Source organism: Molothrus ater, chromosome 7, assembly GCF_012460135.2.
Source record: "Molothrus ater isolate BHLD 08-10-18 breed brown headed cowbird chromosome 7, BPBGC_Mater_1.1, whole genome shotgun sequence".
Taxonomy (NCBI): domain Eukaryota; kingdom Metazoa; phylum Chordata; class Aves; order Passeriformes; family Icteridae; genus Molothrus; species Molothrus ater.
In genome coordinates this window covers 28,783,990-28,809,037 of record NC_050484.2, presented here as the reverse complement: position 1 = coordinate 28,809,037, position 25,048 = coordinate 28,783,990, and the positions used below count along the sequence as shown (strand labels likewise).

General features: G+C 45.2%; 1 protein-coding gene across 1 annotated transcript in view; it reads left to right on the top strand.

The window, feature by feature from the left end:
- The window catches only part of SLC12A8 (solute carrier family 12 member 8), a 46,273-nt gene that overhangs the window by 15,404 nt on the left and 5,821 nt on the right, over nt 1–25,048 (top strand). The window contains exons 5-11 of the mRNA XM_036386854.2: nt 6,883–6,996; nt 13,817–13,904; nt 14,865–14,952; nt 18,056–18,202; nt 21,311–21,983; nt 22,834–22,931; nt 24,463–24,580. Of these exons, the coding sequence (XP_036242747.1) occupies nt 6,883–6,996; nt 13,817–13,904; nt 14,865–14,952; nt 18,056–18,202; nt 21,311–21,983; nt 22,834–22,931; nt 24,463–24,580 (1,326 nt within the window). The remainder of the gene's footprint in view (nt 1–6,882; nt 6,997–13,816; nt 13,905–14,864; nt 14,953–18,055; nt 18,203–21,310; nt 21,984–22,833; nt 22,932–24,462; nt 24,581–25,048) is intronic.

Below are 25,048 nucleotides of genomic sequence, written 5' to 3'. Positions count from 1 at the left end.
TCATGAAACAATCTCCCCAGTGCTGATGATAACATAGGAGCTTATTTGTTCACAAGTGGAAAAATAGCAATGAGCTCCTCTCCCCACCCTGGACTGCCTCTTGCTGCTCAGCTTTGGTTTGGCCCTTTTGCTGTGAGGAGCGGGCGATGCTGGCTGTGGCAATTTTCAGCTGGCATCGTTCTGACACATTCTGGGGTCACAGCAGTGGCAGAGGTGCTGCTTTTGCTTCTGCTCCCTGGGGCTTGGGGTCTGTGGTCACTCTGAGCCCTTTTGATCATTAATGTGTTTAGCTGGCATTTAGGGATGAAATTACAGAGGGAATTGAGTTCCTTTGCATTCTTACCTTCTCTCCCAGTACTTTCTGCTAAGGGTTGCCAACAGCAACATGGGTTGGGGTGGGGTAGAGCAGGAGCTGAGGAGCTCCCACATCCTGCATCTCTCAGTGCCCTGGCAGCTCAGGCAGATGCTCTGCAGCCTTTCTGCACTGTCAGTGTGGCCACATGCTGATGTGTTAATTTTGTAATTCTTTTCTCTGCACAATCATTGACCGGCATGTGTTCAATAGAAAAATTCCTCTCTATTTTTTTCCCTTGCCCAGTTTGAGATTCTTAAAGTATAAATAAAGTAGAAATTCTTAAAGTAGACTGTGGGAGCTGCCTGCAGGCAGGATGCGGTCCTGAGGACTGAGATGAAGCAAAGTCATGACATCATTTGTGACATATGGAGAGGGAATGATCTTGTGTTTGCTGTTCTCTGTCTGGGCTGGGCTGCACACACCCCATCTCCAGCTATGGAGCTGTGCTGCTGTCCACAAGTCCAACGTGGAGCTGATGTGCTCCTGGCTTGCAGGACATGTGCAGTGCTGCATGCTGACTCACGTGGCACAGGTGTTGCACTGGAGCTGCAGAAAAGGGCAGCCTGGGTTTGGTGCATGTGGTCCCCTGGGTGGGTGAGTCCAGCAGTAGGAGACAGGGCCATCAACCTCATCAGTTTGCCCCATCTCCTCATGCTCTGCTCCCTGCAGCTCTTCAGCTTCCTTCTGCTTCTTCCCAGTCTTCCAGCCAAAACCTGTCTATCCAAAGGTGAAGCAGGAGATGTCCTGGAACGTGTTAAAACATTTTTGTATTCCTGTACAAGTTCAGCAAAGGTCATGTTTATTCTCTGCTCTTGTCAGCGTGGCTCTGCTGCCCAGCGCCCTCTGCTTCCATGACTCATCAGTTCCCTCATCATTCCCTTGGAGAACTGGGACTTTCTGGTGAAAATCTGTTAATGCATCCTGCAGGTTGAGTGCCAGCCCACAGCAAGTGGACTGAGCAGTGGACTGGCAGCATGAGAAACCCACCACACTGTCCTCTCTCCCCCTCCAGCATTACCGCCCTCTGCCTGTTTTCCTTCCCAAACTTTCCACATTTTTCTCATACATTTCTGCCTGCACCTGACCTGTTCCAGGCTGGCAGCTGTAGGGCAGTGCCTGGGATCAGCAGTGGTAGTGTTGGACTTGCCTGGGAAAAAATATTGTGAGGATGTTGGGAGCTGGAGCTGGGTAGTTGTGAAGGCATGGCTACAGGAACAGGCCAGCCTTGGAAGAGCTTGGGAATGTGATTGTTAATGCTGCTGTTAAATGAGCCCAAACACAGGAAGCCAGGTGTGTGCATGGAGGGATGTGGAGGCTTGTGACTGCACTGCTTTGATTGATTTTTCATTCTGTTGGGAAAGGTGATTCAAGTGTTATTTGTGACCATGGTGCCCTCTTCATGCCTCTTTGATTATGCCAATCCACTGGAGAGGTGCACCATTTTCAGTGCCCATTGCCCCGTGTGTCACTGCAGGGCTGTGGCTGTGGTCAGCTGGACCCATGTCATTTTCTGGCACATCCAGCACTTCACTGAGGAAATCCAGAGCCACCCAGAACATGGCTGTGCTGGTGCACAGCATCTTTCAGAGCTGTTACATCACATGATCCTGTGCTGTTTGCCGCCTGAAGTTAAATTTCAGTGTTTGCATGAGGGCTTGGGGAACAGAAAGATAAAGTCTTTGGGGTTTGGGCACCATTCATGGCTTTGCACCCATCTATGCACATCCACAGTTCCTGTGTGGATGGTGAACCCTGTGCATATGCAGTTGCTCACTGAGATGCTGAAAAACCTACTGCTAGTGGTGCTTTGGCATCCACATGTCACTTCATTTAAGCCAGACATGCCTAACTTTCCTTTGACAAGTGAATATGCTGCTCTCATGTGATAAGCTGTGGGTTGTATGTGTGTTTGGGAGAGTTTGGTCACCACCAGACTATGATTGAGCTTATTCTGCAGGCAGGAGAAGAATTTGTATTTCAGGGGTTTTTGGGGGGAGAATTTCACTCCTTCCCTGCTCCAGAGCATTCCAGCCTATGTAGGAATCAATTTGGTTTAGGACACCCAACAGTCACCTGATAGACCACAGCCTCTGAGAGTTACCAGCCTGACAGGGCTTGACTTGCCCAAGGGGGAGTCAACAGCTCCGAAGTTCTGGACTTGCACCTTGCCCTTGGCTAAGAGTTTGGAGAGGGAAAATGTAACCATGTGGTTGGTGAGGAGTGGAACTTTATGTTACTGTGTGTTCAGATGAGGATGGCTGTGAGCACCATTCCCGGTTTCTCCACAGTGGTGTGCTCAGATATCTGCAGCACCCACACCAGGACCTCGTTCTGGGTGTGTGCTTGGACTGGCATCCAAGGCAAACAGCTGGAATTCAGAACTTATGCCAGAAGGGTTTAGTGGTGGAAGAAGAAATGGGAAAAAGATAGAGAGCAGAGATAATTATGCCAAGGATATATAATTATTCTTTGGCACTCCACGTCTTACACATCACACAGGATCCTGAAAATGCTGAGGTCAGACCTGGGAAATGTGCTGCAAGACAAACACTTCCAGCTGTTCCCCTGAAAGCAAATCTCAGCAAGTACCTTCCAGGAGGGAATGTGTGGGCTCACTTATTTTGGAAAAGAAAAAAAATCTCACCATTTCAAGCCTTCACCGTTCACCTTTGTAATTAAAATCTCTAATCACAAGCAGAGTGCAATATGGGACTGTCTTCAGGGAGCTTTTTCTTAAGGTGGTTTTCCATTTTTGCACTATTTAGCCCCTGCCTCGGTGCCAGGCTTTACTTAACCTTAAGCTTGTGAACAGGCTTATTGAATTTGGCCAAGACTTAACTAATCTGTAATGAGCTCCAGGTTGCCTGGAACTTGGCAGTGCTGCCGTGCTCTGTGCTGTTGCATAATGGCCTGACCCTGTGTAACCACAGCTTCTCCTTGAGCCCCTGCTCCAACCTCTTTGAGTTCCCATTCTGGAACCCTGGGCTTCATGGAGGGGCTGCCCTCATAAGGGGAGTCCTGAGTGCCAAAAACCTCATGGTTTCATGCTCTTCTACAGGGTGAGAGGCAGGAGAAAGTACAAGAAAAGCCCAAACCCACCGGGGAAGAGAGGGGATGCAGCAGTGGCCACCAGAGGAAATCTGGTGCCTCCTCCCAGGCATCTGTGACGGATAGAAAGACATCAGAGTTGTGACCATCTTCCTCCTCCTCCTCTGGCTACATTAGGCTGGTGTACAGGCTCCTGTGATCCCCCTGTGCAGGTGAATGGAGGATGCTTGTCCTGAAAGCTCTTCCATTTCAAACTTGTTCGGTGGTTTTTACTGTTTATCATTTTAGTAAGAGCAACTGGAAGGACTTGATTTGTGAAGAATCACAGGAATAGTTCAGATGTTGCTCTGAGTAATTTTTTCCCTATTGCTTATTTAGATCAGCTCAACCATTTGAGAAATGCATTATTTGCTTTCTACTTATTGAGTATCTAATGATGAAAATAAATTGTTACTGCTCTTTATTGTGCATTTCCCATAAGGCTGACATGGCACAGAGAAGGAACCGGATTCTTTTCTTCTAGGATGACACAGGGAAGATTGTTTATAGCACTTCAGCTCCAGCCCTCTGCAAGCCAGCTGAGAGCAGGATCATTAAAGGCAGGATTTAGAGGCTGTGGGTTTGCATAAATTGATTGAGAGCAAAATTTTTCAGACAAACATTTTGTAATGAACAAGGAGGGAGCAATCTGGTTTGAAAAAGAGAAAGGAGAAAAAGATCTCCTTACAGAAAAATGTATAAAATGATCTTGCCTTGTTTGAAGATCAGAGTGCCAAATATAGACCCTATCACATTTCCTTCCCTCCTCCTTCCGAAGCTTTTCCTTTTGAAGTGCACTTTCCATGGGATGTGGATAATTGACTCTGCAAACAACTGACCGAGGCCTCTGCTGGTTTCACCGATCCGTCTCCGTTGCTGGTTCCTGTTTTGTTTTGGATGATTTTTAGCCCAATTGCCCTGTCAGCTACAATTAGTGGCATTAATATTAATAAGCTGAAAGGTCACAGATGTCTTGCACTGGTCACAGGCACGTGGGCAGGCAGGAGATGCTCCCAGCATGTTGTCCTCAGCCCCATGCTCATGTGCCCCTAAATTGGTGGTGACTGCAGATCCTAGTCTGATCAAAAGGGATGGGAGGTTTGCTTCACAGGAGGGTGATTGAGTGAGAAATGAGGGTGCAATAACAACTAACATTTGGATGAACTTCTCTTTAATTAGTCAATAAGGTTCCTGGTTTCTTTATACAAGGGAAATGTGGAATGGCCTCTCACCTGCCAGAGCTGTGGGGAGAGGAAGCAGAAGTGGGAGAGCGTTGTAGGCACATCCTGTGGCTCTTTCAACAAACCCATGACTGTTGTTTTCTGTGGTGCCAGTGACATCTGCCATGGCTTTGGGCTTTTGTCTCTTCCACTGAGGACTTCCACCTAGGGAAATAAAGTAGGAAAGGGAACAACATGCAAATGAATGGAGCACTAGGGGATCATTTAATTTCTCAAGGTTGATAGGGCTCAGAGGCACACAGGTGCAGGTCAGACATTGGACTCAGGGTCTCATGGTCGGTGTGTGGCCATAATATGGCCAAAATGGTACCACAGAAAATGTAGCCTCGTTGTTAACTGGTCTGCACACTTGGCCTTTTGTATGAGGAAGGAAACAGAAGGCACCCAAAGTGCCTCATTTGAATTATATAGCCCCAAAACACCATTGGAAGACCCCAGTTGGAGATGGTTTGCTTACAAAGCAGGATGCTGTGCCTGGTGAGGTTCTGCAACAGTCTGGTTTTGGTTTGATGTTATTTGGCATTTTTCTTAACTTCCTGGAGGATGGAAAAGGGAAAGTGCAGATTCACTCTGAAGATGAACCCCAGCTGGGAAGAACTCACAGCAGCCTGGCAGAGAGGGTCAGGATTTCAGATGGCCTCCACAAACTGGGCAAGTGGTATGAAAAGGAAAATTTGTGATTAGGGAAAACCTGAATGATAGGAATATGTGAGAGTAAGCCATCAAGAGAGGCTACAGTTCCCTCCACTGGAGATTTTTATGAATCAGTGGGAAAACTTTTATCAAGTGGCATGGATGTATTTGATGCTGCTTCTTCAAAGCTCTGGTTGGAGAAGGTCTGCAGATCTTTGTGGGGTGAGATGGGTATTTTGTTCAGTTTTAAAATGAAAAATTAACATTTCTCTGAGGAGCACATACTTGGTGAAAAATCCTTGGCCAAGGACCAACATTTCCCTCAAGCAGTTTGGTGGGAGCTCTGCAGACTGGCCATGGGCTGTGCTGTCATGAGCATCAATTCTGGTTGAAGCCACACGGGTCTGGACTTATAGGAACATACAGCCTACACAAATTCCCCCTCTATTTCTCCAGAAACTGCACTTTCTGCAGACATCTGTGAGGTCCAGAGGTCAGTGTGTTGCACTGAGCTTGTTCCCTGTAAATCTCATCTGGGACTTGTTCCTAGCAAAGAGAGCCAGTGCTTTTACAAAGCCTAGCAGCAGGACACTTCTTCTGTCAGTGTGTTTCCATCCATGTTTGGGCAACACAATGAATGCAGATGTAGTAGGAAACTTTTGATTATCTGTAGGGTTTTCTGTGAAAACTTCAAAGCTCTGTGGTTAGTTATATTCTGAGACTTTAAATGGATATGTCTTGTGCTCAGAGGTCTGATTTAATGTTCTGTTTTAATCTATTGTCCAAACATCATTAATGTTGTCTTTGAGGCATGGGACAGCTTTGATGGAGTCTCTTTTTAATTTCTGGCCATCACCCTGTGCGGCCATAAACAACATCCTGCCTGCTAATGAGAAAATTCAAGTTATTGGAGTCACATGTCTTGTGGAAATAGATTGTAGTGGCAGAAGAAAAAAAGGAACCGACTTTGCTCACCTTCCACCCCCAGCTGGCATAAGCATTTGGATTACTGACAGGGAGGAGAAGTTTCCACAGATCAAGATATTCTAACAAAAGGCAATGTTGCCTGTTAAAAATGAAATTATTATAGTCACACGCATTAATTCCTTAACCTGCTTTTGTGAGTTATCTTTTCTGTCTATAGGCACCTGAAAACTTTCCTAATTAATGCTTTGCATGCCAGCTGTCAGGCTTAACCCTTCCTAACAAATTGAGGTCTGTGAAAGGATTTGAGCCATCCTTCAAGTGTGCAGTGAGGGAGCAGGATCCTCCATTACACACCCAGCAAATCAGGTGCATGACATTGGTACCCCACCCATCGCTTTCCCCCTCCCTTGTCTTCTGTGAACTTGTTTGCAAAGCAAAACTTGTGTGTGTGACCTTAGAAAGATGGGGCAGGAGTGGCAGCCCTGGTTTCTACCTTCTCCCCACCATATAAGTTGATGTTAGTCCTTTCAGGTGGTGCTTGCAGGCAGCCCCTGCAGGTGCATGTGTTTAGAGGGGGGTGGTGCTGAGAGCATCTGGGGGGCTCCTGGGGCTCTCCTCTCGCCCTCCATGTCTCCACAGAGCGCGGCTTCGTTGGCTACTCCCAAGAGCTGATGTTCAACAACACCCTGCCAGACTACAGCCAGGGGGAGTCCTTCTTCACTGTTTTTGGAGTGTTTTTCCCAGCTGCCACAGGTACAGTTCGGTTTTGTCCTCAGCCTTTTTTCCTCCACAGGAACATCTCGGAGATGAGCAGAAGCCAGGGGAGCTCCTCGGCTATGAGCAGGACTGCACTTGGCTGTAGCAGACCCAAGTGGTCAATTCAAATGTTCAGGCTTCCCTCCAGCATCTCAAATTTTTTGCACTCCTGTCTTGTTCACTTGCTCTTCTGTCTCTGTGGTTAGACACTGCTGGTGAGCTCTGTGGGTTGATGTGGTTCTGTAAATCCTCCCCTGCCAAAGACAAGGCTCAGGCACTGATCTTGGCCAATGCTGTCAGGACAGAAGGTATCAAGCCTGTCTAAAAGAACTGATCATGATGTATCAAATCAGATGAGCCTTATGACTTTATTGCACTGGGAGAGTGGGAAGAGCACAGGAGGACTTTCTCTCCATCCTTACCTTAGCAGGTGGCTGAGCTGGGCTGATGCCATTGCCCATGATGGACCCACCACTCATTGTGTGGTGTCACAGGTTCATCCTTGTCCGTCAGCAGAGCTCATCTCATATTTAGGAGCTTAATTAGATACCTTCATATCATCCATTCCCTTAAATACCAGGGAGATGCATGTCCCCTTTCCAGAGCTGACAATCTCCAGTGGGAATGCAGTAGCTATCAGCTGAAGTTACAATACCTTTTGTTGATGCTGGGTGTTTTAAACTATAAAAAGTACTGATTATAAGCAGTTTCCATAGTGATGAATCCTTGGATTACAGAATGAATTTTCAGAGGATCAGCTCTAAGTAACTCACTGGAAGTTGCAGAATTGCTGTGGTACAAGGAGACAAATTAAAGTGTTTTGTGAAACAGATGGGACTGGAGGAATGGTTGGGTTGCAGAAGTCACTTTGTCAGGTGCACCTAGTGCAGGACTTCAAATTTTTCTTTGAGATCCTCTCTCCCACATTATCAGTCTGGCTATTACCCCTCTAGATTTCCTCCTGGAAAACTCACCTTCCTGAACTATTGGCACCACAGAGATGTCTTCTGCCCTCTTTTTTGTTGTCATTTTTGATTGGCCTAAGTGAGTACCCAATAGAAAAAAAACTTTCTCATGAGCTCTGTCTGGTGCAGGAAAGCAGGTTGTTTTCTGGTTCCTTGGTTATAGAAGAAGGACCAGAAAACAAAACTGTGCAGAAAATTGCCATGATTAGCCATATTAAATGATTTTTTGTCACTGCTAATGCCTGGCTGCTAGGAAGAATGCCAAAACTAATAGATACAATTTGCTTAAAGCCCTGGCAGCCTGTTGCTCTGTTTAGTTAGCAGTAGTAACGCCAGTAGTAATGTCAAACATTCTCTGAAAATACAGTTTGGGATAATGTATAATTACTTTGGTTGTTAGCACAGCTTTTTCATGTGTTCTTTTTAATTGCTTGGTTATTTACAGGATTTAAATTATTCCTTCAGAGTAGCAGTGCCAGTGGTACCATATAACATCACTATCACTCCTGTCACTGCTGTTTGGAGCACTGTGGAGCTCAGGAGCCTCAAAAAATGCAGGTCTGTGTTTGGTACTCTGCATGGAAGAGGTTATGGTCTGATTAAGAAATTTCTAGGATTTCAGGGAGTCAAGACTTCTCTGCTGCCAGTGCTGCTGCTTCAGGGCAGGCAGCGTGATGCAGAGGGTGAGCAAAAGTGGCACAGAGGAATGACATGGACAGGCTAGCACTGCTCCCAGGCTGTCCCCTCCAGCCTGTGGCCCTCCCCACCACCCACCTCAGTGGCACCCACCTCTGCTGGAACCCCCACAGTGACCACTGGAAGCAAAATCCTTTGCCTTAAGATACAACAGAAATTTGGGGAGAGTTTCAGCAAAACAATATGCTGTTTAGTTTTGAGGGGTTACATTGAGCCAGTTTGAAACAGTTCTTTGATCCACAGCAATGTTCTGTTTATCTTTAATTAGAAAATGTTGTGTTTACTATTTTTAATTTGTAGCATATGCTAGCTTACAATTTAAGATGCTATTTTGATAACAAAGTTTTAAAAAAAGAATATTTCGGAAATTGTGAAACAATTGTTTGGGCCTTTTGAGATGAAATGTTCCTCTTTGAAGTGAAACTATTTTGATCTCTTCAGGATAGGCTTCTTCCTCTGTCTCTGAGATGGCTATCTAAATTCAACCAGTTTGAGTTTGGTCTCTGGGATACATTGAGAAGGGGCTGTAAGTTGCCCATTTCCACCAGACACAGCAGTGAAAGAGAAATGTGAAATGCAGGCTGGTAGCTGTAATAGCAAAGAGGGGCAGCCACTTCAGGAAGGGGGAGCAGGACCTGTGGGGAGACCCTTGCCAGACCAAACAGGCAGGAGGAGCAGCTGGGGATATGCTTCAACTGATGGGCCAAGGATGGTCATCCCAGCCTTTTGCAGACCAGTAGCATCATGCTGCCTCCTAGGAGCATCCTCCTTGGGATGCTCCAGGTCAGGTTGTTTTCTCTGTTCCTCTGTGTTTTACTGGTATGACTCCAGCAGTGAGAGTGAAGTTACCCCAGTGTTAGGGTTGAGCACTGGTAAGCAGAGGCTGGTCTGTTTGCTACCTGTGCAATAGCTGTTTAAACCATTTCAGCTGGATGTTCAGTGCAGCTGGCCGAATTCCCCAAAGTTTGTAATTTAATCATAGGGAAGTAGCCAAGGGATCCGAAACAGACATCTAGAGCTGGCCTAAATGGGAGAGCATGGGCACAGAAGACTGGGATTTGCTGGCTTCAGTCAAAAGACTGAAATATAGCTGTGGAAGATGTGAACATGCCCCTGTAGAGGTGCTGTGCATTGACCAGATGTTCTTCTGCATGTATGTAAATACCTTCTCAGTGCACACATTTTGCTGCTGTGCTGTGATAGGTGAACACTTGGACTCCCACCCAGCCAGGGATTTTCAACAGGGAGGGAGTCTCAGGGGCAGCCTGCCCACAGCCAGCTCCCAGCAGCAGCCATGAAGCCATCAGTGCATTTTAGAATTAAGATAAATGCTGTTTCTGTTGTGCAAAAAATGTTTTTCTACTAAATCCCCAAGGTTTTCTGTCTAATGAAAGAAGTGTGTTGTCTTGTGATAGAAGAAAGTAAGATGTCATTTGAAGCAGTGTTAGTGGAAAATATCACTGCACAGAAACCAGTTCTGAAATAAACCATATCTGGCACTTGCAAAATGACAGCAAATAGATTTAGACGTTTTGGGCTAAGTTATCAGATGATGTAAACTGGCACAACTCCATTGAAGTCTATGGCAAGGTGCCAGCTTACATCAGTGGAGAAGTTGGCCCTTTAAAAAAATTAGCTACAAGCCTTATCTAAGATTTTCCATTCTTCACCTCCTGGGTGAAGGAAAAAAATCACCTTTTATATTTTATAGTATGTTCACTGAGAAGCGCACTGAGCGTTTGCAGAGTGATCATATCTGCAGCTATAAACCATGGCTGGTGGGGCTGGTGGCTGTGCCTGACACACAGTGTAGGTGGTCCCCTCATGCACACATCCACCCCCTGGATGATGCCCAGGACCAGATTACACTGGGAATAGCAGCAACGTACAGACTGTCTCAGCCATAATTTCCTGGCTGGGTTGACTGTGTTTTCATGCTTCTTTGTCCAGAAGCTTTGTCACTATCTGCTGCTCTCTAAGATAATAGCCAGTGTGGAAAATCCAGCCTGCTATCTCATTGAAACAGAGAGGTGGATCATTTTCTCCATGGAGAATCGGCAGATATGATTGCTTGAGTTCAGAAGGGATTGGCCATTTCCCTAGGGATAGACCTGTGTCTGAAGGAAGGTACATCCCAATTTCTTCCTACCTTGACTGCTAGGAAGGACACGCAGAAGGAATCTGCAATGAGTGTTGCGATAGTTCAGTGTCTGCACTGCCTGCCATACGTGTTCTTAACTTGAAAGAAAAAAGAGCATTTTCAGAGGAAAAACTGATTTGTTCAGGAAAACCTGTTAACTCAAAGGGTTTAAAAGGCTGCTGGTAGTGGAGAGGTGGCTCTGATATTGTCCATACATCTGTACTACCAGACTGTCCACACCTTTGCACTGGTCATGTCAGAGTCATAAGTGCAGCACAGAGGAGATGGATTTGGCCTGAGTAGCTGAGAATATCTGAGTTTCTTCCCTCTTTGGTGGCCTTGACCTTTGGTTGTGGAACCCATGAAACTCTGGTGACCTCCTGGGAGCCCTGACAGAAGCCAGTGGTGTGCAGTGGCCTGGGTGTGACCCCTGGTCACTGCTGGGCAGGAGGTCAATCACCAGCCTCAAAATCCTCTTTATGTGGGCCCTGGGAAGTCATCTCCTGGCTGCTCCCAAGCGTGTGTGGGTCTGTGGGAGGGACGCAGGGAGGCAGCCCAGGCTGTGCAGTCATCGCTGTGCCGATGACTCACGTCTTCAGCTTTTTTATGTTCAGTCCAGAAAATGCCATTTTGGTGTTTCCCCAGTGCTTTGCTGAGGCAGGAGTTTGGATGAGGAAGAGGTGACTCAAGCTGGAAGATTTAAAGGTGGTGCCAGATGTTTGAGAAACTTGGCCAAGAAGCACATGAGATTAACAGCTGTCCTTCTGACAATAGTTTACTCCCTTTGGAATAAAAAATTCAGAGAATTCTGTTTTCTGCTTTGTCTCTGAATTGCAAAGTAGCATGTCATCAAAGAGTGCTTCACAGAGAATTTATTTAGGATATTTGTGACCGTTTCCATTGACTTTTGCCTTCCTAACTTTTCTTACCTCTAGCTAAGCCTGTTGTGTAACTGTTTGAAAGGAGCAGGGCTTGAATATTGCACAGAATCTTTATCTAGAGAAAACCAGAGCAGCTGACAGGCTTTTAGCTGTGCTGTTCAGAAGCATATCCACAAAATAGTCTTCCAGGAGAAAATTAAGAACTTGATTTGTAATGCTTTCAGTATGGTGTCAAGGATTCAAATCTGGTCTGAATTTGGAGGAAAAGCTCTTCCAGGAGCTGAGGAATGCCAGGATTCTGTGGGGACCAGGGAACAGTTGTCAGGGCTCTGGCTCCGTGGTGAGATGACAGGAAAAGATGGCTGGTCAGTGGACTGATCAGGGGGAAAAAAAAGAGATGATCAAGGAAAAAGCATTAATAATAAATAAATAATAAGCCCTGGGTGTGTTTGGCAGCAGGAGAGTGCCTTGTGCTCATTTGTATGCTGTCCTCACGGCACAGCAGTGAGGAGGGGAGGTGTTACAATTCCCTTTGGGCAGATGTGGAGATGGGGCTATGAAGATGCACAGGAGTGCCTGGGACAGAGCAGAGCAGAGTTTGTGTTCCATGATTAGCAACCCAGCCATTGCTGACAGCCCATCAAAGGCCAGGGTCTGTAGGGAATGGGGAGGCCATCCATTGGCTGATTTGGATTTGTCCCCTTTACCCTGAGATTGGTCCCACAGCTCTTGTCTATCCTTCATCTTGGGGAAAAACCCCTCCAAGCAGCAATCAGTGTTTGAGTTTAAAATGCAATGGGCTGTTGCTGATTTGGAGCTGTAGTCACTCAGATTTGCAGCTGCAGAGACTGACTTTGTCATTCTTATGCCCTCTGAACATGAGGAATGGCTGCTGGCCTTGGCAGCCACGGTGGACTGGCGTGTGGTCAGTCCCTGCTGCAGGGGCTGCCAGATGCTGTGAGTGCCATGGTGCTGGCATCCTCCTTGCCATTGTTCTGGGGTGATCTCACCCTGGCCCCAGGGACCATGCCATCAGCACTGCTGGCTGGCTCCTGGCCCACGTGTCCTTATGGAGACATTGGTCTGACATCCCAGGGGGGAACAGTGATGGGCACAAGTTAGCATCCTAAAGTATTTGGTCCTGCCTTCGAATTGTCCAAATTTTCATCAGGATTCTAAATCATAGATTTTTATTTATTTATTTTTATTTATAGCACATACCCGAAGTCTTCTAAGAAAACTTTTGGGATAATGTGACAAGGGAATCTCTGTTTTCTTGACAAGTCTGGTATGACTCCTCCTTCAGCTATGGACAAAGCCCCTTAACCAATCTACCTTGGCTTTCTGATCTTAATGTAGAGACTCTAATCCTCTGATTCATCTTGTTTCCCTCTCTTGCTCTTTAGATGGTAATTTTTTAGGCTAAGGACTGTCCCTGATTGTATAATACCCTGTACTCTGGCCTAAAATAACAGTTCAGTATTTTATTCTTAGTCCTAGCATGTGTTTTCTACGTGACACTGGGACAATCACTTGCCCTCTCAGTGTTTCTGTTTTCCTATCTGCAAGGCAGAGATAATGCCTACTTCCAAAGCAGATCCCTTGGCTGGAAGGTGCCACCTACGTGCCGAGAGCCCTGTCATTCCCTCTGCTAATGTGATCATCATTTAATGGGGACAGGACATTCTGTTTTGTAGCAGTGGCTGTCCCCTGTGAATGCAGGGACCTGTAATGGATCTGGACTGGGGGTTGTACCACTGCTGCATGTGCTGCCCTGATGAACAGTGGCATTTCTCTTTTCAACAGCTGGGCAGCATTGTCTCCTGTTAGGTTTGTATGAAGATAAGATGGGTTTTGTTCACATACTGCTTCCCCCTCAGCACTGTTCAAACCAGACAGAGGCTTCTTTGACATGTTAGTGGTGACTTGCTTCTGCTAAAGTCATGAACATTTTTTTACCAAGCAACTGATGGGAGCCAATATTTGTCTGTGTGGCAGTGCAATGAAGTGATATAGCTACTGTTGTGAAACAATCAATGAACTGATTGATTAAATTATATTACATATTGCAATGTGTATTATATATACTATAACTTAGATTGACTCTAAATTGCACTTGTGTCTGCAAAATACAGGTGTGATGGCTGGGTTCAATATGAGTGGAGATCTCCAGAAGCCTTCTTCCAACATCCCTCTGGGGTCTCTGGCTGCTATCGGCACCTCGTAAGTCATTGATTGGGGAATATTTGCTCTGGAGACTGCCCTGAGTGTGACCAATCCATTTCATATTCCCATCAGCCTTTTATTACTCAGCCATCTGGAAAATTAAAGTGTGGCTCTCATTCAAATTGTCATCCATTACCACCACATACTCTGGGTGGGCTGGAGATGTTTGTTAGTGAGCATGTACTCGGTCCTTCCCCTGCAGGGTGGGATCTGTGCTGTGCTGGGTGCTTGTGCTGCTGCAGCCTGGCTGCCCTCGAGTGAATGCAGAATTCTCCAAGGGTTGGTGGGGCATGATTTTGTCATTCACTGCTGTAGATTTCAAGGGGGGGGGGGGGAGGAGGTTTATTGCTCCCCCTCTTGTGTTCTTTTTCTATATAAATAGAAAAGAAGTATCAAAATTTTGTATTTTTTATTACTGGGCAAATGAGGGCAAGAGAGGTGAGATGACCTACCCACCTGCAAGACAGGGGAAGCAGAGGCCCTGCATCACCAAGGCATGCTCTTCCCAAGGAAATACTGCTTTCCATGAGAACTTTTCACTGCTGTTTATTAAAAAAAAAGCCCCGTAGGTTTTCCTGCCTGCTTTTATTGCCATCTAAATTGACTTTGAAATTATTTCTTTTAATTGTGTACCAATGTTCAGTCAGGAAGGAAGATTCTTCACAATCTGGAGGCATTCCTGCTGGAATTGGTGCTTGTTTTAAGAGGGGGGATTCCACAGGACACAGTAGTATCACATGAGTCCATCTATCCAAGGCTGTGGTCATTCCCTTCTCTGCTGTCTGGGCTTTACAGACAAAATTATCCCCCAGCCTGAGTATGGAGAGGCCAGAACCATGCAGAGTGACTGAAGACCCAACTTGTGGGCATTTGACCGTCTCCTGGCTCTCCTAGGGGCAGAATTCTCTATGTTCTTGTCTTGCTGTGAAGAAATTGGTTTATTTTTGTTGTTTGCAGGTGGTTTCTGTACATGGTCTTCGTTTTCTTGCTGGGAGCCATTTGTACCCGGCAGTCTCTCCGCTATGACTTCATGATAGCAGAGAAGGTAACTTGAGGTTTTTATAATGGTGCTTTCAGGTTGCCATCTGCCTTACTGAATGCCTGAGCTTTTCAAAAGCCTAAGGAATGTGGCTACACATCCCTCATTAAAATTTCCCTGTTGCAAATCCCAGTGTACAATTGGTTTGAATAGCCTTGCATTCACCAGCATATCCCGTAATGCCAAACCTTGGCATTGTCACCCAGCAATAGCTTTAAGAGCTAAGGTATGGTAATGTGGTCTAATGATAAATGCTGTATTTTATTCCATGTATCCTTTCTCGTTGGTGAAAGCTTAGACCAAATTGAAATCTCTGAAGAACCCCCCTGCTTATCTTGACTAAGCCAAGCGAAGCTCACATTTCCATATCTAGCGGGCTGTAATTGCAGGGTGAGCAATTGGATTATTAAGCTCAAGATATTCCACACAGAGTATTTACATGAGGGGGGTGTGCAGTGTAACACACAATGAGCCTTACCACTGCAGGCCTCTAAGAAGAGAGCAAGAGATTTTGGTGTGTGCCATTGTCTTTCTTTGGATGGGATGTAGAAAGGCTAATTTTCTGTTATTGGGTATTGTCCAAAATCACGGGTTCACTGTATTTGACACTTTTTTTGTGATTCATTTGAAGTTGAGAATTTTACATTGTTTGATCTGTAACATGGTTTTAGTCTAAAATATCAGTTTGAAACTCTGGTTTTGTTTCTTAGCTCTAAACTTCTTCCAGCTCTAAACTTCTTCCAACCCCCAGATAAACGCCCAATTATTGGTAGGGCTCTGCCACTACCTGCTGAGGTAAAAAAATCCACCTCTGTTTCAGGGAAAAAAAGAATGAACTTGCCTTCTCTAAGGCAACCTCTTTATATGTCAATGACTTAATGGGCAAAAAGTGCAGTATCCAAAAGAATCAGCTTTAAATGAATCTGCTGAAGAGAAAGAGATTGTTAAAGCTGTGCTTTAACTTCAGAACCCTCAGTGGGAAAATGAAAAATCTCCTAGTAATGATTGAGAAGATATTTAATACTGTCAAATACAAAAAATAAACAAGCAAACACCCCCCTCCAAAAAAGTAAATTCAATTTTCTTTCCCCTAATACAGAACAAACAAATGGTGCAATATTCATGTTTTTTGAGTTATTACAAGATGCTTTAGATTTTAATGACTTTGGAGAGAGGAAGGGGGGAGAGATCATTACTTCTCCAAACTCTCCCTTTCTATCACAGGTGAACGAATGCTTGGCTGCTTTTCTCTGTTGCAATATTTGTTTGGCTTTTTAAACACAAAAATGAGATTCAGTAATTTCACTTCTAATGAGCTCCAACTGCCAATTCCTTGCAACGTATTCACACTCTCTATGTTCAAAACTCTTAGCAAAACCTTTCATCAGCCTCAGTGAAAGGGACTCTTCCCCTCTAACCCTGATTTGAATGTCAAGTAGCACATTTAAATGCAAGCATTTTTGGCAGCTAAAATAATATATGATGTCTGGCACAAGTGTTTGTTTCTTCCGAGTATTTCTCGGAGCAGGGTAGGATTAGAGGAGAGGGAAGGGAGGATTCCCCACTGAGTGTCTGTCTGCTGGGCTAATGAGAGCTGCTATCTGCTCATCTTTGCCTCAGGTTCCTTCTGTCCCACAAGATACAATTCACAAGGCCAAGTGGATTTTCATGGGGAAATGTTGTGGTAGGAAGTTTGAACAGTTCTGGATCATGATGTTCATTTCACTTGCCTTCCCCAAGAGAAAGGTTTTTATGGCTTTTTACCCAATCTCCTTTTTGCTGCCTGCAGATTTCGTAGACAAAAAACCAAAGTCAGATGTAGCTTGAATCATCTTTAGCCATGTAAATTTTTGTAATTCCTCCTAAAAAAGCATGTGCCACCTGACTTCAATGGGGGCAGAAGCTGGGAGGACTTGTGTTCATTTAGACCCTCTTTTCCATGGAAGGAGGGGTGGGAGCAAATGTGGGATGCAGGGGACCTGCATTTGGAGACATCCTCTGTCACAGATATTTGTCTGCACCTCCAGCATTCAGAGGAGTATGGGCATGTTGGATTTGGACCAAAATGTGAGGTTTTTCTCTCTGCCTGGCATTAGTGCTGGAGTTACTCCCATGCCATTCTCCTTGCCTGGCTGCTGGCTGTCAGACCTCTGTGGTCTCGCAGGACTTGGGGGTGTTTCAGGTGACCCTGGACTTTGTTCTCCTTATTTTTTCTGTCCAGGTCCTGCAGTGCCAGGAACACTCCCATTTCAAAGCTTTCTTGCACAATGTTTATATTGTGGGGTTTTGTGTATTTGGGTGGGGTTTTTTAGATACACTCTCTGTGCTTGCAGCTCTCGACAGTGGGGACCTGCTTAGGGGGACCCCAGTCCTCACTTCTGTGTGACAGACCAGGAGCTGTCCTTCCTTTCCCTCCACACCTGCAGGAGATGCTCCCAGCTTGAAAGGGTGCTTCAAAAAACAGTTCTAAACCCAGTCATGTTGGCAGTATGACTTTAAATTTTTTCTTTTTAGTGTTTCATGCTGGCCAAAGGAAATTCTTTTCTCATTGAAGACAGGAAAATAAGGTCATTGTATTACATCCTTTGGAGCGTGTTTTTTGAGATGCCATTTACTTAAGTGGCAATTTTGATTTGGTTGTACTGTGGGTTTTCCTTCAGGATTGGTTTTCCCCTCTGAGACACAGGGGTTTGTCTTCCTGTTTTGGATGGTGGGAAGCCTGGGCAGCTTTTCCTGTATGATGTGCTCTGTATATAAGTGATCTTGCCTGAAATAAACTCACTTCCAGTTACTTAAGGGGAATCTAATAGCTGCTGCTTTGCTGCAGTTGCTCCAAGTGACAAAGAATTCCTTGGATATGAGCTTGTAAAATGGTTCTGTCGGTACAGGATGTTCAGTATTAAATTACTTTTATGGGATAATTTTCCTGTATTAATTGCTTGTACTTTATACCACAGACCAATTAAATTGCTGCTCTCCCAGGGCTTGCTCTGTTCATTTAACAACGTTCGAAAATATATGTGATCTGTTAAAATACGTGTATTTAAGATTGCTTAGGTGTCTTTAAGGCATAACATAATGAACTTTGCATTCTCTCTGTTTCCTCCAGGTATCCTTGGTGGGGTTTTTGTTTTTGCTAGGGCTGTACATCTCATCCCTGGCCTCCTGCATGGGAGGGCTGTATGGAGCACCCCGGATCCTGCAGTGCATTGCCCAGGAGAATGTGATCCCCATGCTTGCTTTCCTTGGACGTGGGGTTAGTCATCCTTTCTGCAGGATTGCTGTCAAACCTTCACCTGAGCTTAAGAAGCCAAGATTTCTATGTGTCTGTGGAGTGAGATGGGGGGGATGCATGAAATGCGAGGAGGGGAAAGCTCAGGATCTGGTATCCCATGCATAGGCAGAAAAGCCAGGAAATGGGTGGTTTTATGAAAAAAAACCAAGCATCCAACTGTCTGTGGTCCTTTCCCTGCCTGTCCCTGTGTGCACTGCCTCTGCTCTGAGCCCTCCCACAGGGTTTGGCATTGTGCAGTGCTGACACTTCACTCCCACCCGTGTGCTCTGCCCTGGGGCTCTGTGTCCTGCCCTCATGCACACACAGCCCCTCCTGGGCTGCCATCAGTCCCCCCCCGATCCACTTGCTCAAGATGTGCCCAGCAGGACAGGCACTTATGATATAACTTTGCCTGTGGGGTATTTGCAAACACCTTCTCCAAGCTGGTGCTGATCCCAGCCATGACCGAAGAAGCACCTCCCTCTCCTCTGCCCTCCTGCCCAGGGCAGAAGCCTGAAGCTTTTGTCCCAGCACATGGTGAAATAGATGGTAACTGTCTCCTTACCTTTTATCTGTTTTCTTTCTTGTTCTTCTTTCCTGTACATTTTCTTTGGTCTGTTCCTGTCCTCTGTGGTAAGTTCAGAGCTGAGTGCTTGGCCAGCTGTGATGCTCTGGATTCAGTCTGTGTGCAGTGGAGAAGAGGACACTTCTTTGGAAGACAAGGTGCCTTTGGGACACTATTAAATAAAAACAATGAATAGATTTAAAAGGTTAAGTGAGGGGTCTTCTAAGCTTTAGATATGCATTGAAACAAAGTCTTGCTTGGAATATGACAAGAAGCTTTTTCCTTACTTCGTGAATAGTCTTTATGCACAGCTCATTCTACTGATACCAGTCACCAAGGACTCTGTAGTCTTGGGCTATACATCCATACAGGATTTTCCCTTTTTTTGAATAGGGAGAAAATAATTCCATCACTCTCAATAATCTGGAGTACCTAAGTGTCTGCACAGAGTGTCTGGAAAAGCCTTATCATGCTTTGCTCCTTCAGAGTGGCTTAAAAATACAGAAAAATATTTTTCAGTATTGATATTTATGAGTGTTCAAAATATTTAAATATTTTATAAATATCATAATTTTCTCTCTGTTGTTTTATGTTTCTTGAAGCAGTTTTCTAAACTAAAGGTTATAATAATAGCAAAAATAATAGTAATAATTGTAGAGAAATCAGGAACAGTAATGATTGCAAAAACTTCCAGCTCCTGAAGGCAGTTTTCAGGTGATCTCAGAATGAGCTGTTCTCTACTTGGCAACCCTTATGAAGTTCTCAGTGGTTTAGCAAAGTTGATTCCTTCTCCTCTCCTCTCCTCTCCTCTCCTCTCCTCTCCTCTCCTCTCCTCTCCTCTCCTCTCCTCTCCTCTCCTCTCCTCTCCTCTCCTCTCCTCTCCTCTCCTCTCCTCTCCTCTCCTCTCCTCTCCTCTCCTCTCCTCTCCTCTCCTCTCCTCTCCTCTCCTCTCCTCTCCTCTCCTCTCCTCTCCTCTCCTCTCCTCTCCTCTCCTCTCCTCTCCTCTCCTCTCCTCTCCTCTCCTCTCCTCTCCTCTCCTCTCCTCTCCTCTCTTCTCCTCTCCTCTCCTCTCCTCTCCTCTCCTCTCCTCTCCTCTCCTCTCCTCTCCTCTCCGTCAAATTTTCTGCTCTGAACTCCAAGTAGAGTGCCATGATGGGAAGGGCTCAAAAAGAGGTGAGAGAACAAAGGCAGACCACTTCTCCCCCTTCCATCTTTCCACACCTTGGGAATTGTTTAGATTTGGTTTATGGAGAGTAAATACATTTAATTTGTCCTTACCAATCTACTCCACATCAATTCTTTTTCATGGTTGAAGAATGTGGTGTGGTCACCATAACCCCAGCTGATGGGGAGGACACAAATATTTTCTGTGGAGTTAAATCCAAGCCAGATGCATCCTGAGGTCCTCCCATCTGTTCCCCATCTCAGTACATCTTTCTGATACTGAAGATGCTTTCTGAGATCTGTCTTCCTTTGGCCCTAAGATGTATTTTGTTCATTCTGAAAAGATGCAATTGTCCAGAACTTGTCCCCTTTTCTATTAATAAATAAGAGCAGAGGAAACAGAAAGAGTTTCCATTTGAGCAGTGTGTTTATTAAAGAAGTAAATGCAGTTAAGTGAAAACTTAAGATGCTTTGTAAGATATCTTGTAATATATTTTTAAGCAAAGTCTTTACACAGCTTGCACAGGCTTGTCAGGTGGCAAAATGGCAAGATGGTGCCTGGTCCAAGGAAGGGTGTGTTAGACCTGGGATTAAAGCTCATGAGCCAAAGGCTCAGGTATTCCCACTCCCAATGCTCTTTGTTTTGTGCCTCTTTCCCTTCCCCTTTCCCTGCCTTCAGCCAGTCCCAAAGGACAGGAGCAGGCAATGTTTCTCCTGCCCTCCTGACACATGCCTGGGGCTCACTGCCACCCCATGTCCCCCGCTGCCCAGCCTCAGAGCTGCTTTCCAGCTGCTGCTGGGGTGGGTGGAAGGAGGGGAGCCCCACCTGCACAGGCTCAGCTCACCATGGGCTCAGCTTGGCTGCCTGGCAGGGCCAGGAGCTGCTGATGTGCAGGTGGCACTGCCTCATGCAGAGCTTTTCCAAGGGCAGCATCAGGGAGCCATTTGGGTAGGCAGTGATGCAGAGTCCTGTGGAATAATTAGAGATGAACAGTTAACTCTAATTAACACGTTTTATTGCCAGACTTCCCATAAGCCCCACAAATCTCTCTGAAGGTTTATTGCTGCTTTAATGACATTGTTTTACCATGGAGAGATGAATGAGAGTGGATGAATTTACCAAAGACAAAGACTGAATAAGGCTTAGAAATGAAGTGGGAGCTCCACAGCTTTTGGCTTCCACTCAGTTCTTTCATTTATTAGGCCTGTGAGCCTCTGTTTGCACATGCATGTATTCATGATTAGGGGGGTACTGCAGACAGCCCAGGTAACCACAAACAGCAGCTGAGCAAGTGGGGAATCCTCATGGCAAGGTTCATGGTTATTAATTTAAATGTATTTTTGTTTTATTTATGAACTAGAAAGGCCCCAACAAGACTCCAGTGGCTGCGATTTGCTTAACAAGTCTCATCACCATGGCTTTTGTCTTCATTGGGCAAGTGAATGTTCTTGCTCCCATAGTCACCATCAACTTCATGCTGACATATATTGCTGTGGACTATTCCTATTTCTCACTATCCCTGAGCTACAACATTCAGCAGAAACCTGAGGAGACCCAGATGGGAGCTGCTAGACCTGCTCACCCATCCCAGCCTTTAATTTTCAACAAGCCCCCCAGCCATGCAGCAGATGGGGTAATTCAAAGCAGATCAAATGGCACCTTGCTGGAATTCAAAAAAGACATGGACCAGCTTTTTAAACCATTTTTTAGTGAGCCAAGTACTTGCAAAAGAGAAGGAGCTGAGAATTTAACCCAAAAGGGCAAACAAAAGAAGGCAAAGAAGCCAGCCAAGCAGACATTACAAGACAGCTTTCTCCTGGATCTCCATCAGGATGCTCCCCTGGCTCAGAACAGCTGGGATGAGACCACAGAGCCCCATGGGAGGCAGCAGGATGTGGATGAGCAGGGCAGTCAGTGGGATGCAGGTCTGGGCTCATCACCCCCTGTGGATGCCCAGCACATACCCAGGAGGATGGAGCAGAGGGAAGAGCCCTGCAGTGAAGTGATGATGCTCCCTGGCCCAGGGGGAGAAGGTAAGGGCTGTAGGAGATGGACATCTCCCTGTTCAGAGGAAATTGTTTATAACCTTGGTCCTCCCAGTGCTTTCCTGAAGGCAGGCATGAAACAAGCTTTATATGGGGCTGTCATTCAGTGATTCATGGCAATAATATCATTTATTCCAGGTGAGGGTAGAGTTCATTGCAATGCATCACAGGAGAAGTTCCAATGCAATTTCCTACAGAAGATTAATCACAGGAAAGCAGGCAGGACTAAATTTACTGCTGGGTTGTTTACGATATACTCATAATTCTTCACAGGCCTGCTGAATGCTGTACATTAAAAAGGGTTTAGGTGTATCTTGGGATTTACCTCATCCTGGTGTGGGGTAGGATGGTTGGAGCCCTGTGACTCTAAAACTCAGGCTACCTTAGTGCAGTGGTCCCCACAACACAGGTGGAGTCTGCAACTCAGCCTCCATAGGTGAAGATCTGAATTTGGTGGTGATGTGGGTATTTGATACAGCACATGTGTGTGGAGTTTGTCATTCCCAGTGCTGTAGTGTTTCATCAGCATTAGTCAGTTAAGCTTCCTAAACCCCTCTGAGGGAGGAAAGTATTATTTTTCTTATTTCACAAATTGTGAAGCTAAGGCAGAGATAGATGCAGCCTTCAAATGGACTTAGTAGCAGAGCTGGCAACTTTTTGGTTTTTCCCTTGTGCTTCTTTTCAGTTTTCATTTTGGAGGTTTTGGTTTAACTCTGTCATACCCAGCTGTCAGCTAGAATTTTTGCTTTGGTTCCTGGAATCTGGTAATGTAAAGAAGAGAAAAAAAACCCCAAATTATAGCACCTTTCTAATTTATTTTTCTTTTCATTTTCTTTAGAATCATCTATAAAGCAACAAAATCCAGAACTGGGAATTCAGCAAATACCAGAAACCTTCTACTCCAGATTTTTCAGTCACTGGATTTCCTTTGCTGGTGTAAGTAATTTTCTTTTATTTTGAGCAGTGTTTTGTGATAGTAGAAAACAGAAGAACATTCATTCCATACTGCAGTGTAAGTACTCCAGTACCTTAAATAATGGCTTTTGATTCTCGTATTCCAGGTCACCTGAGCTAAATTCTCCAGGTACCATGCCTTGCAGTTCAAATTCAGGGAAAGCCAATGACATATTAAATTAAATAACAACAGGAAAAAAGCCAAATAAACAAGGTCCAACCCAACTCAAAAGTACAAATTCAAAGTCTGGAGTCTTAGGACTTTAAAGATGCATGGGGAAAAAAATAATCAGTGTTTCTCTTTTCCCTGTGTGCCAGTCTGCTTTTTCTTGCTGTGTAATGGACTGGGACACCATCTTCAAAGCTGTGTTGCTTTTATTAATGGGTCAGTTTCTGCAATCTTGGGGTGGGGTTTCATTAGAGCTGACTTCCTGATACCAGCAGCCCAGCTATGAAATTCCATCTTTTGAGGGAGGAAAGGAGAGCATTCCTACAACATGTTACTTTAAATAACTTTTAAATAGCTTCTGCCTCAAGTTGCTGAGAAGTTTAAGACACTTAAATTTATCTTGGGAAGATGGATTATTGGGCAGATGACAAGGAAAGGGTCAGATATGCATAATGAATGAGCCATATGGCGTTGCTGCATGGATGAGGATTTCATAGCTGTGCATAAAATGTAACAAACCCACTCAAACAACAAACCCCGTTAGTTTAGTTAACTCCTCAGATGGAGTAGGACACCTGCTTTTCAAATTCACCACTGCTGCTGCCAGCAGCCAGCTCCTGGTGAGGGATTCCACTGGGCACCGGGGGTGGGCAGGGAGTGGTGGCCCCTCTTTGGGATGGCATCTTTAGGAGGTTGTGTGCTGATGCCATCTCTGGGCTCGTCTCTATTGTGGCTCCCAAGTGCATGTTAGGGCAGAGCCATCAGCTCTGCCTTTGCAGGGGAATTTGCTTATGGAGATGATGGATGTGCTCATTAAAGCAAACTTGGTTTCCTGTCAGTGATCAGGCTTGGGAGGAGGGTGCAACAGAGCTGAGATGGGATTGATAATGCAAAATAAAATCACAAGAGCAAAAATTGGATGTGTTTACTCATCCTGACTCCTCTCCCCTCTGCCCTCTCTCTTTGAGCTTCACTTGTGTCAGTTGGGACCGTTTTAGCCCTTTCTTTGTGTGCTGCTATTGCTGTTCCAAACATCTCCCATGGAGATGCTACCTCTGCCCCTGGTTTGTATGCAGCTTGAGCCAAACCTCCTCCTGAACTGGTGAGCTTCTGGATACTTCTCTTGGAGAAGCCCTGGCAGAGACCCACAGTGCCCCTGGGAGTCAGGGTAGCTCACTGGAGCTACCTCCATGCTGCTCAAGGTGACACTGTAAACCTGTGCTTTCCCTCCTTTTAAGGGTGAGACCAAACAAGGCTCCCTGTAACATGGAAACCTGAGCTTTGCCTCTCCATGGTATTACCTCCCAGACTCTGGGGTAACCCCAAGCTGTGTCCTTCCAACAGGCAATTGTGTCCCTCATCATAATGTTTGTCATTCAGTGGATCTACACCCTGGTCAGCCTGGGAGCAGGGGTTATTCTGTATTTCTACATCGGCCAAGTCAGCCCAGGACTCCCTCTTGGTGAGTTTTTTTCTCTGTACTATTAAACCTTCTTAAAAATCCATTAAACTTTAATTTAACTCAATTAGGAATTGAGATTCTTGTGTTTAATATGTGGGTGACACAGTGAACGATGACAATTTATTTCATTGTTATTTTAATACATTTTCTCTCTGAGTCTTTAATTTTCTGTTAGATTCTAACTATAACTAGCATTGGTGTGATAGTTTGAACATGGTGCTTGTTGCTTTATTATATTGTGCTTCAAATGGGAAAAACAGATACTAAGATTTGATAGGGGTGGCATTTTGTAAATGTATCCCAGCAATGAGAAAAATCTGCCATAAATAAGGTTTATTAAACCTAATCAATCTAAAGCCACCTGAGAGAAGTTTATGGAAAATGGGAATTAAGATGCGTGTCTCATCAAATCTCGGCATTCATAACTGTGGAACAAGAGAGCCTTTTGATTCCAGAGCTAAACACGTT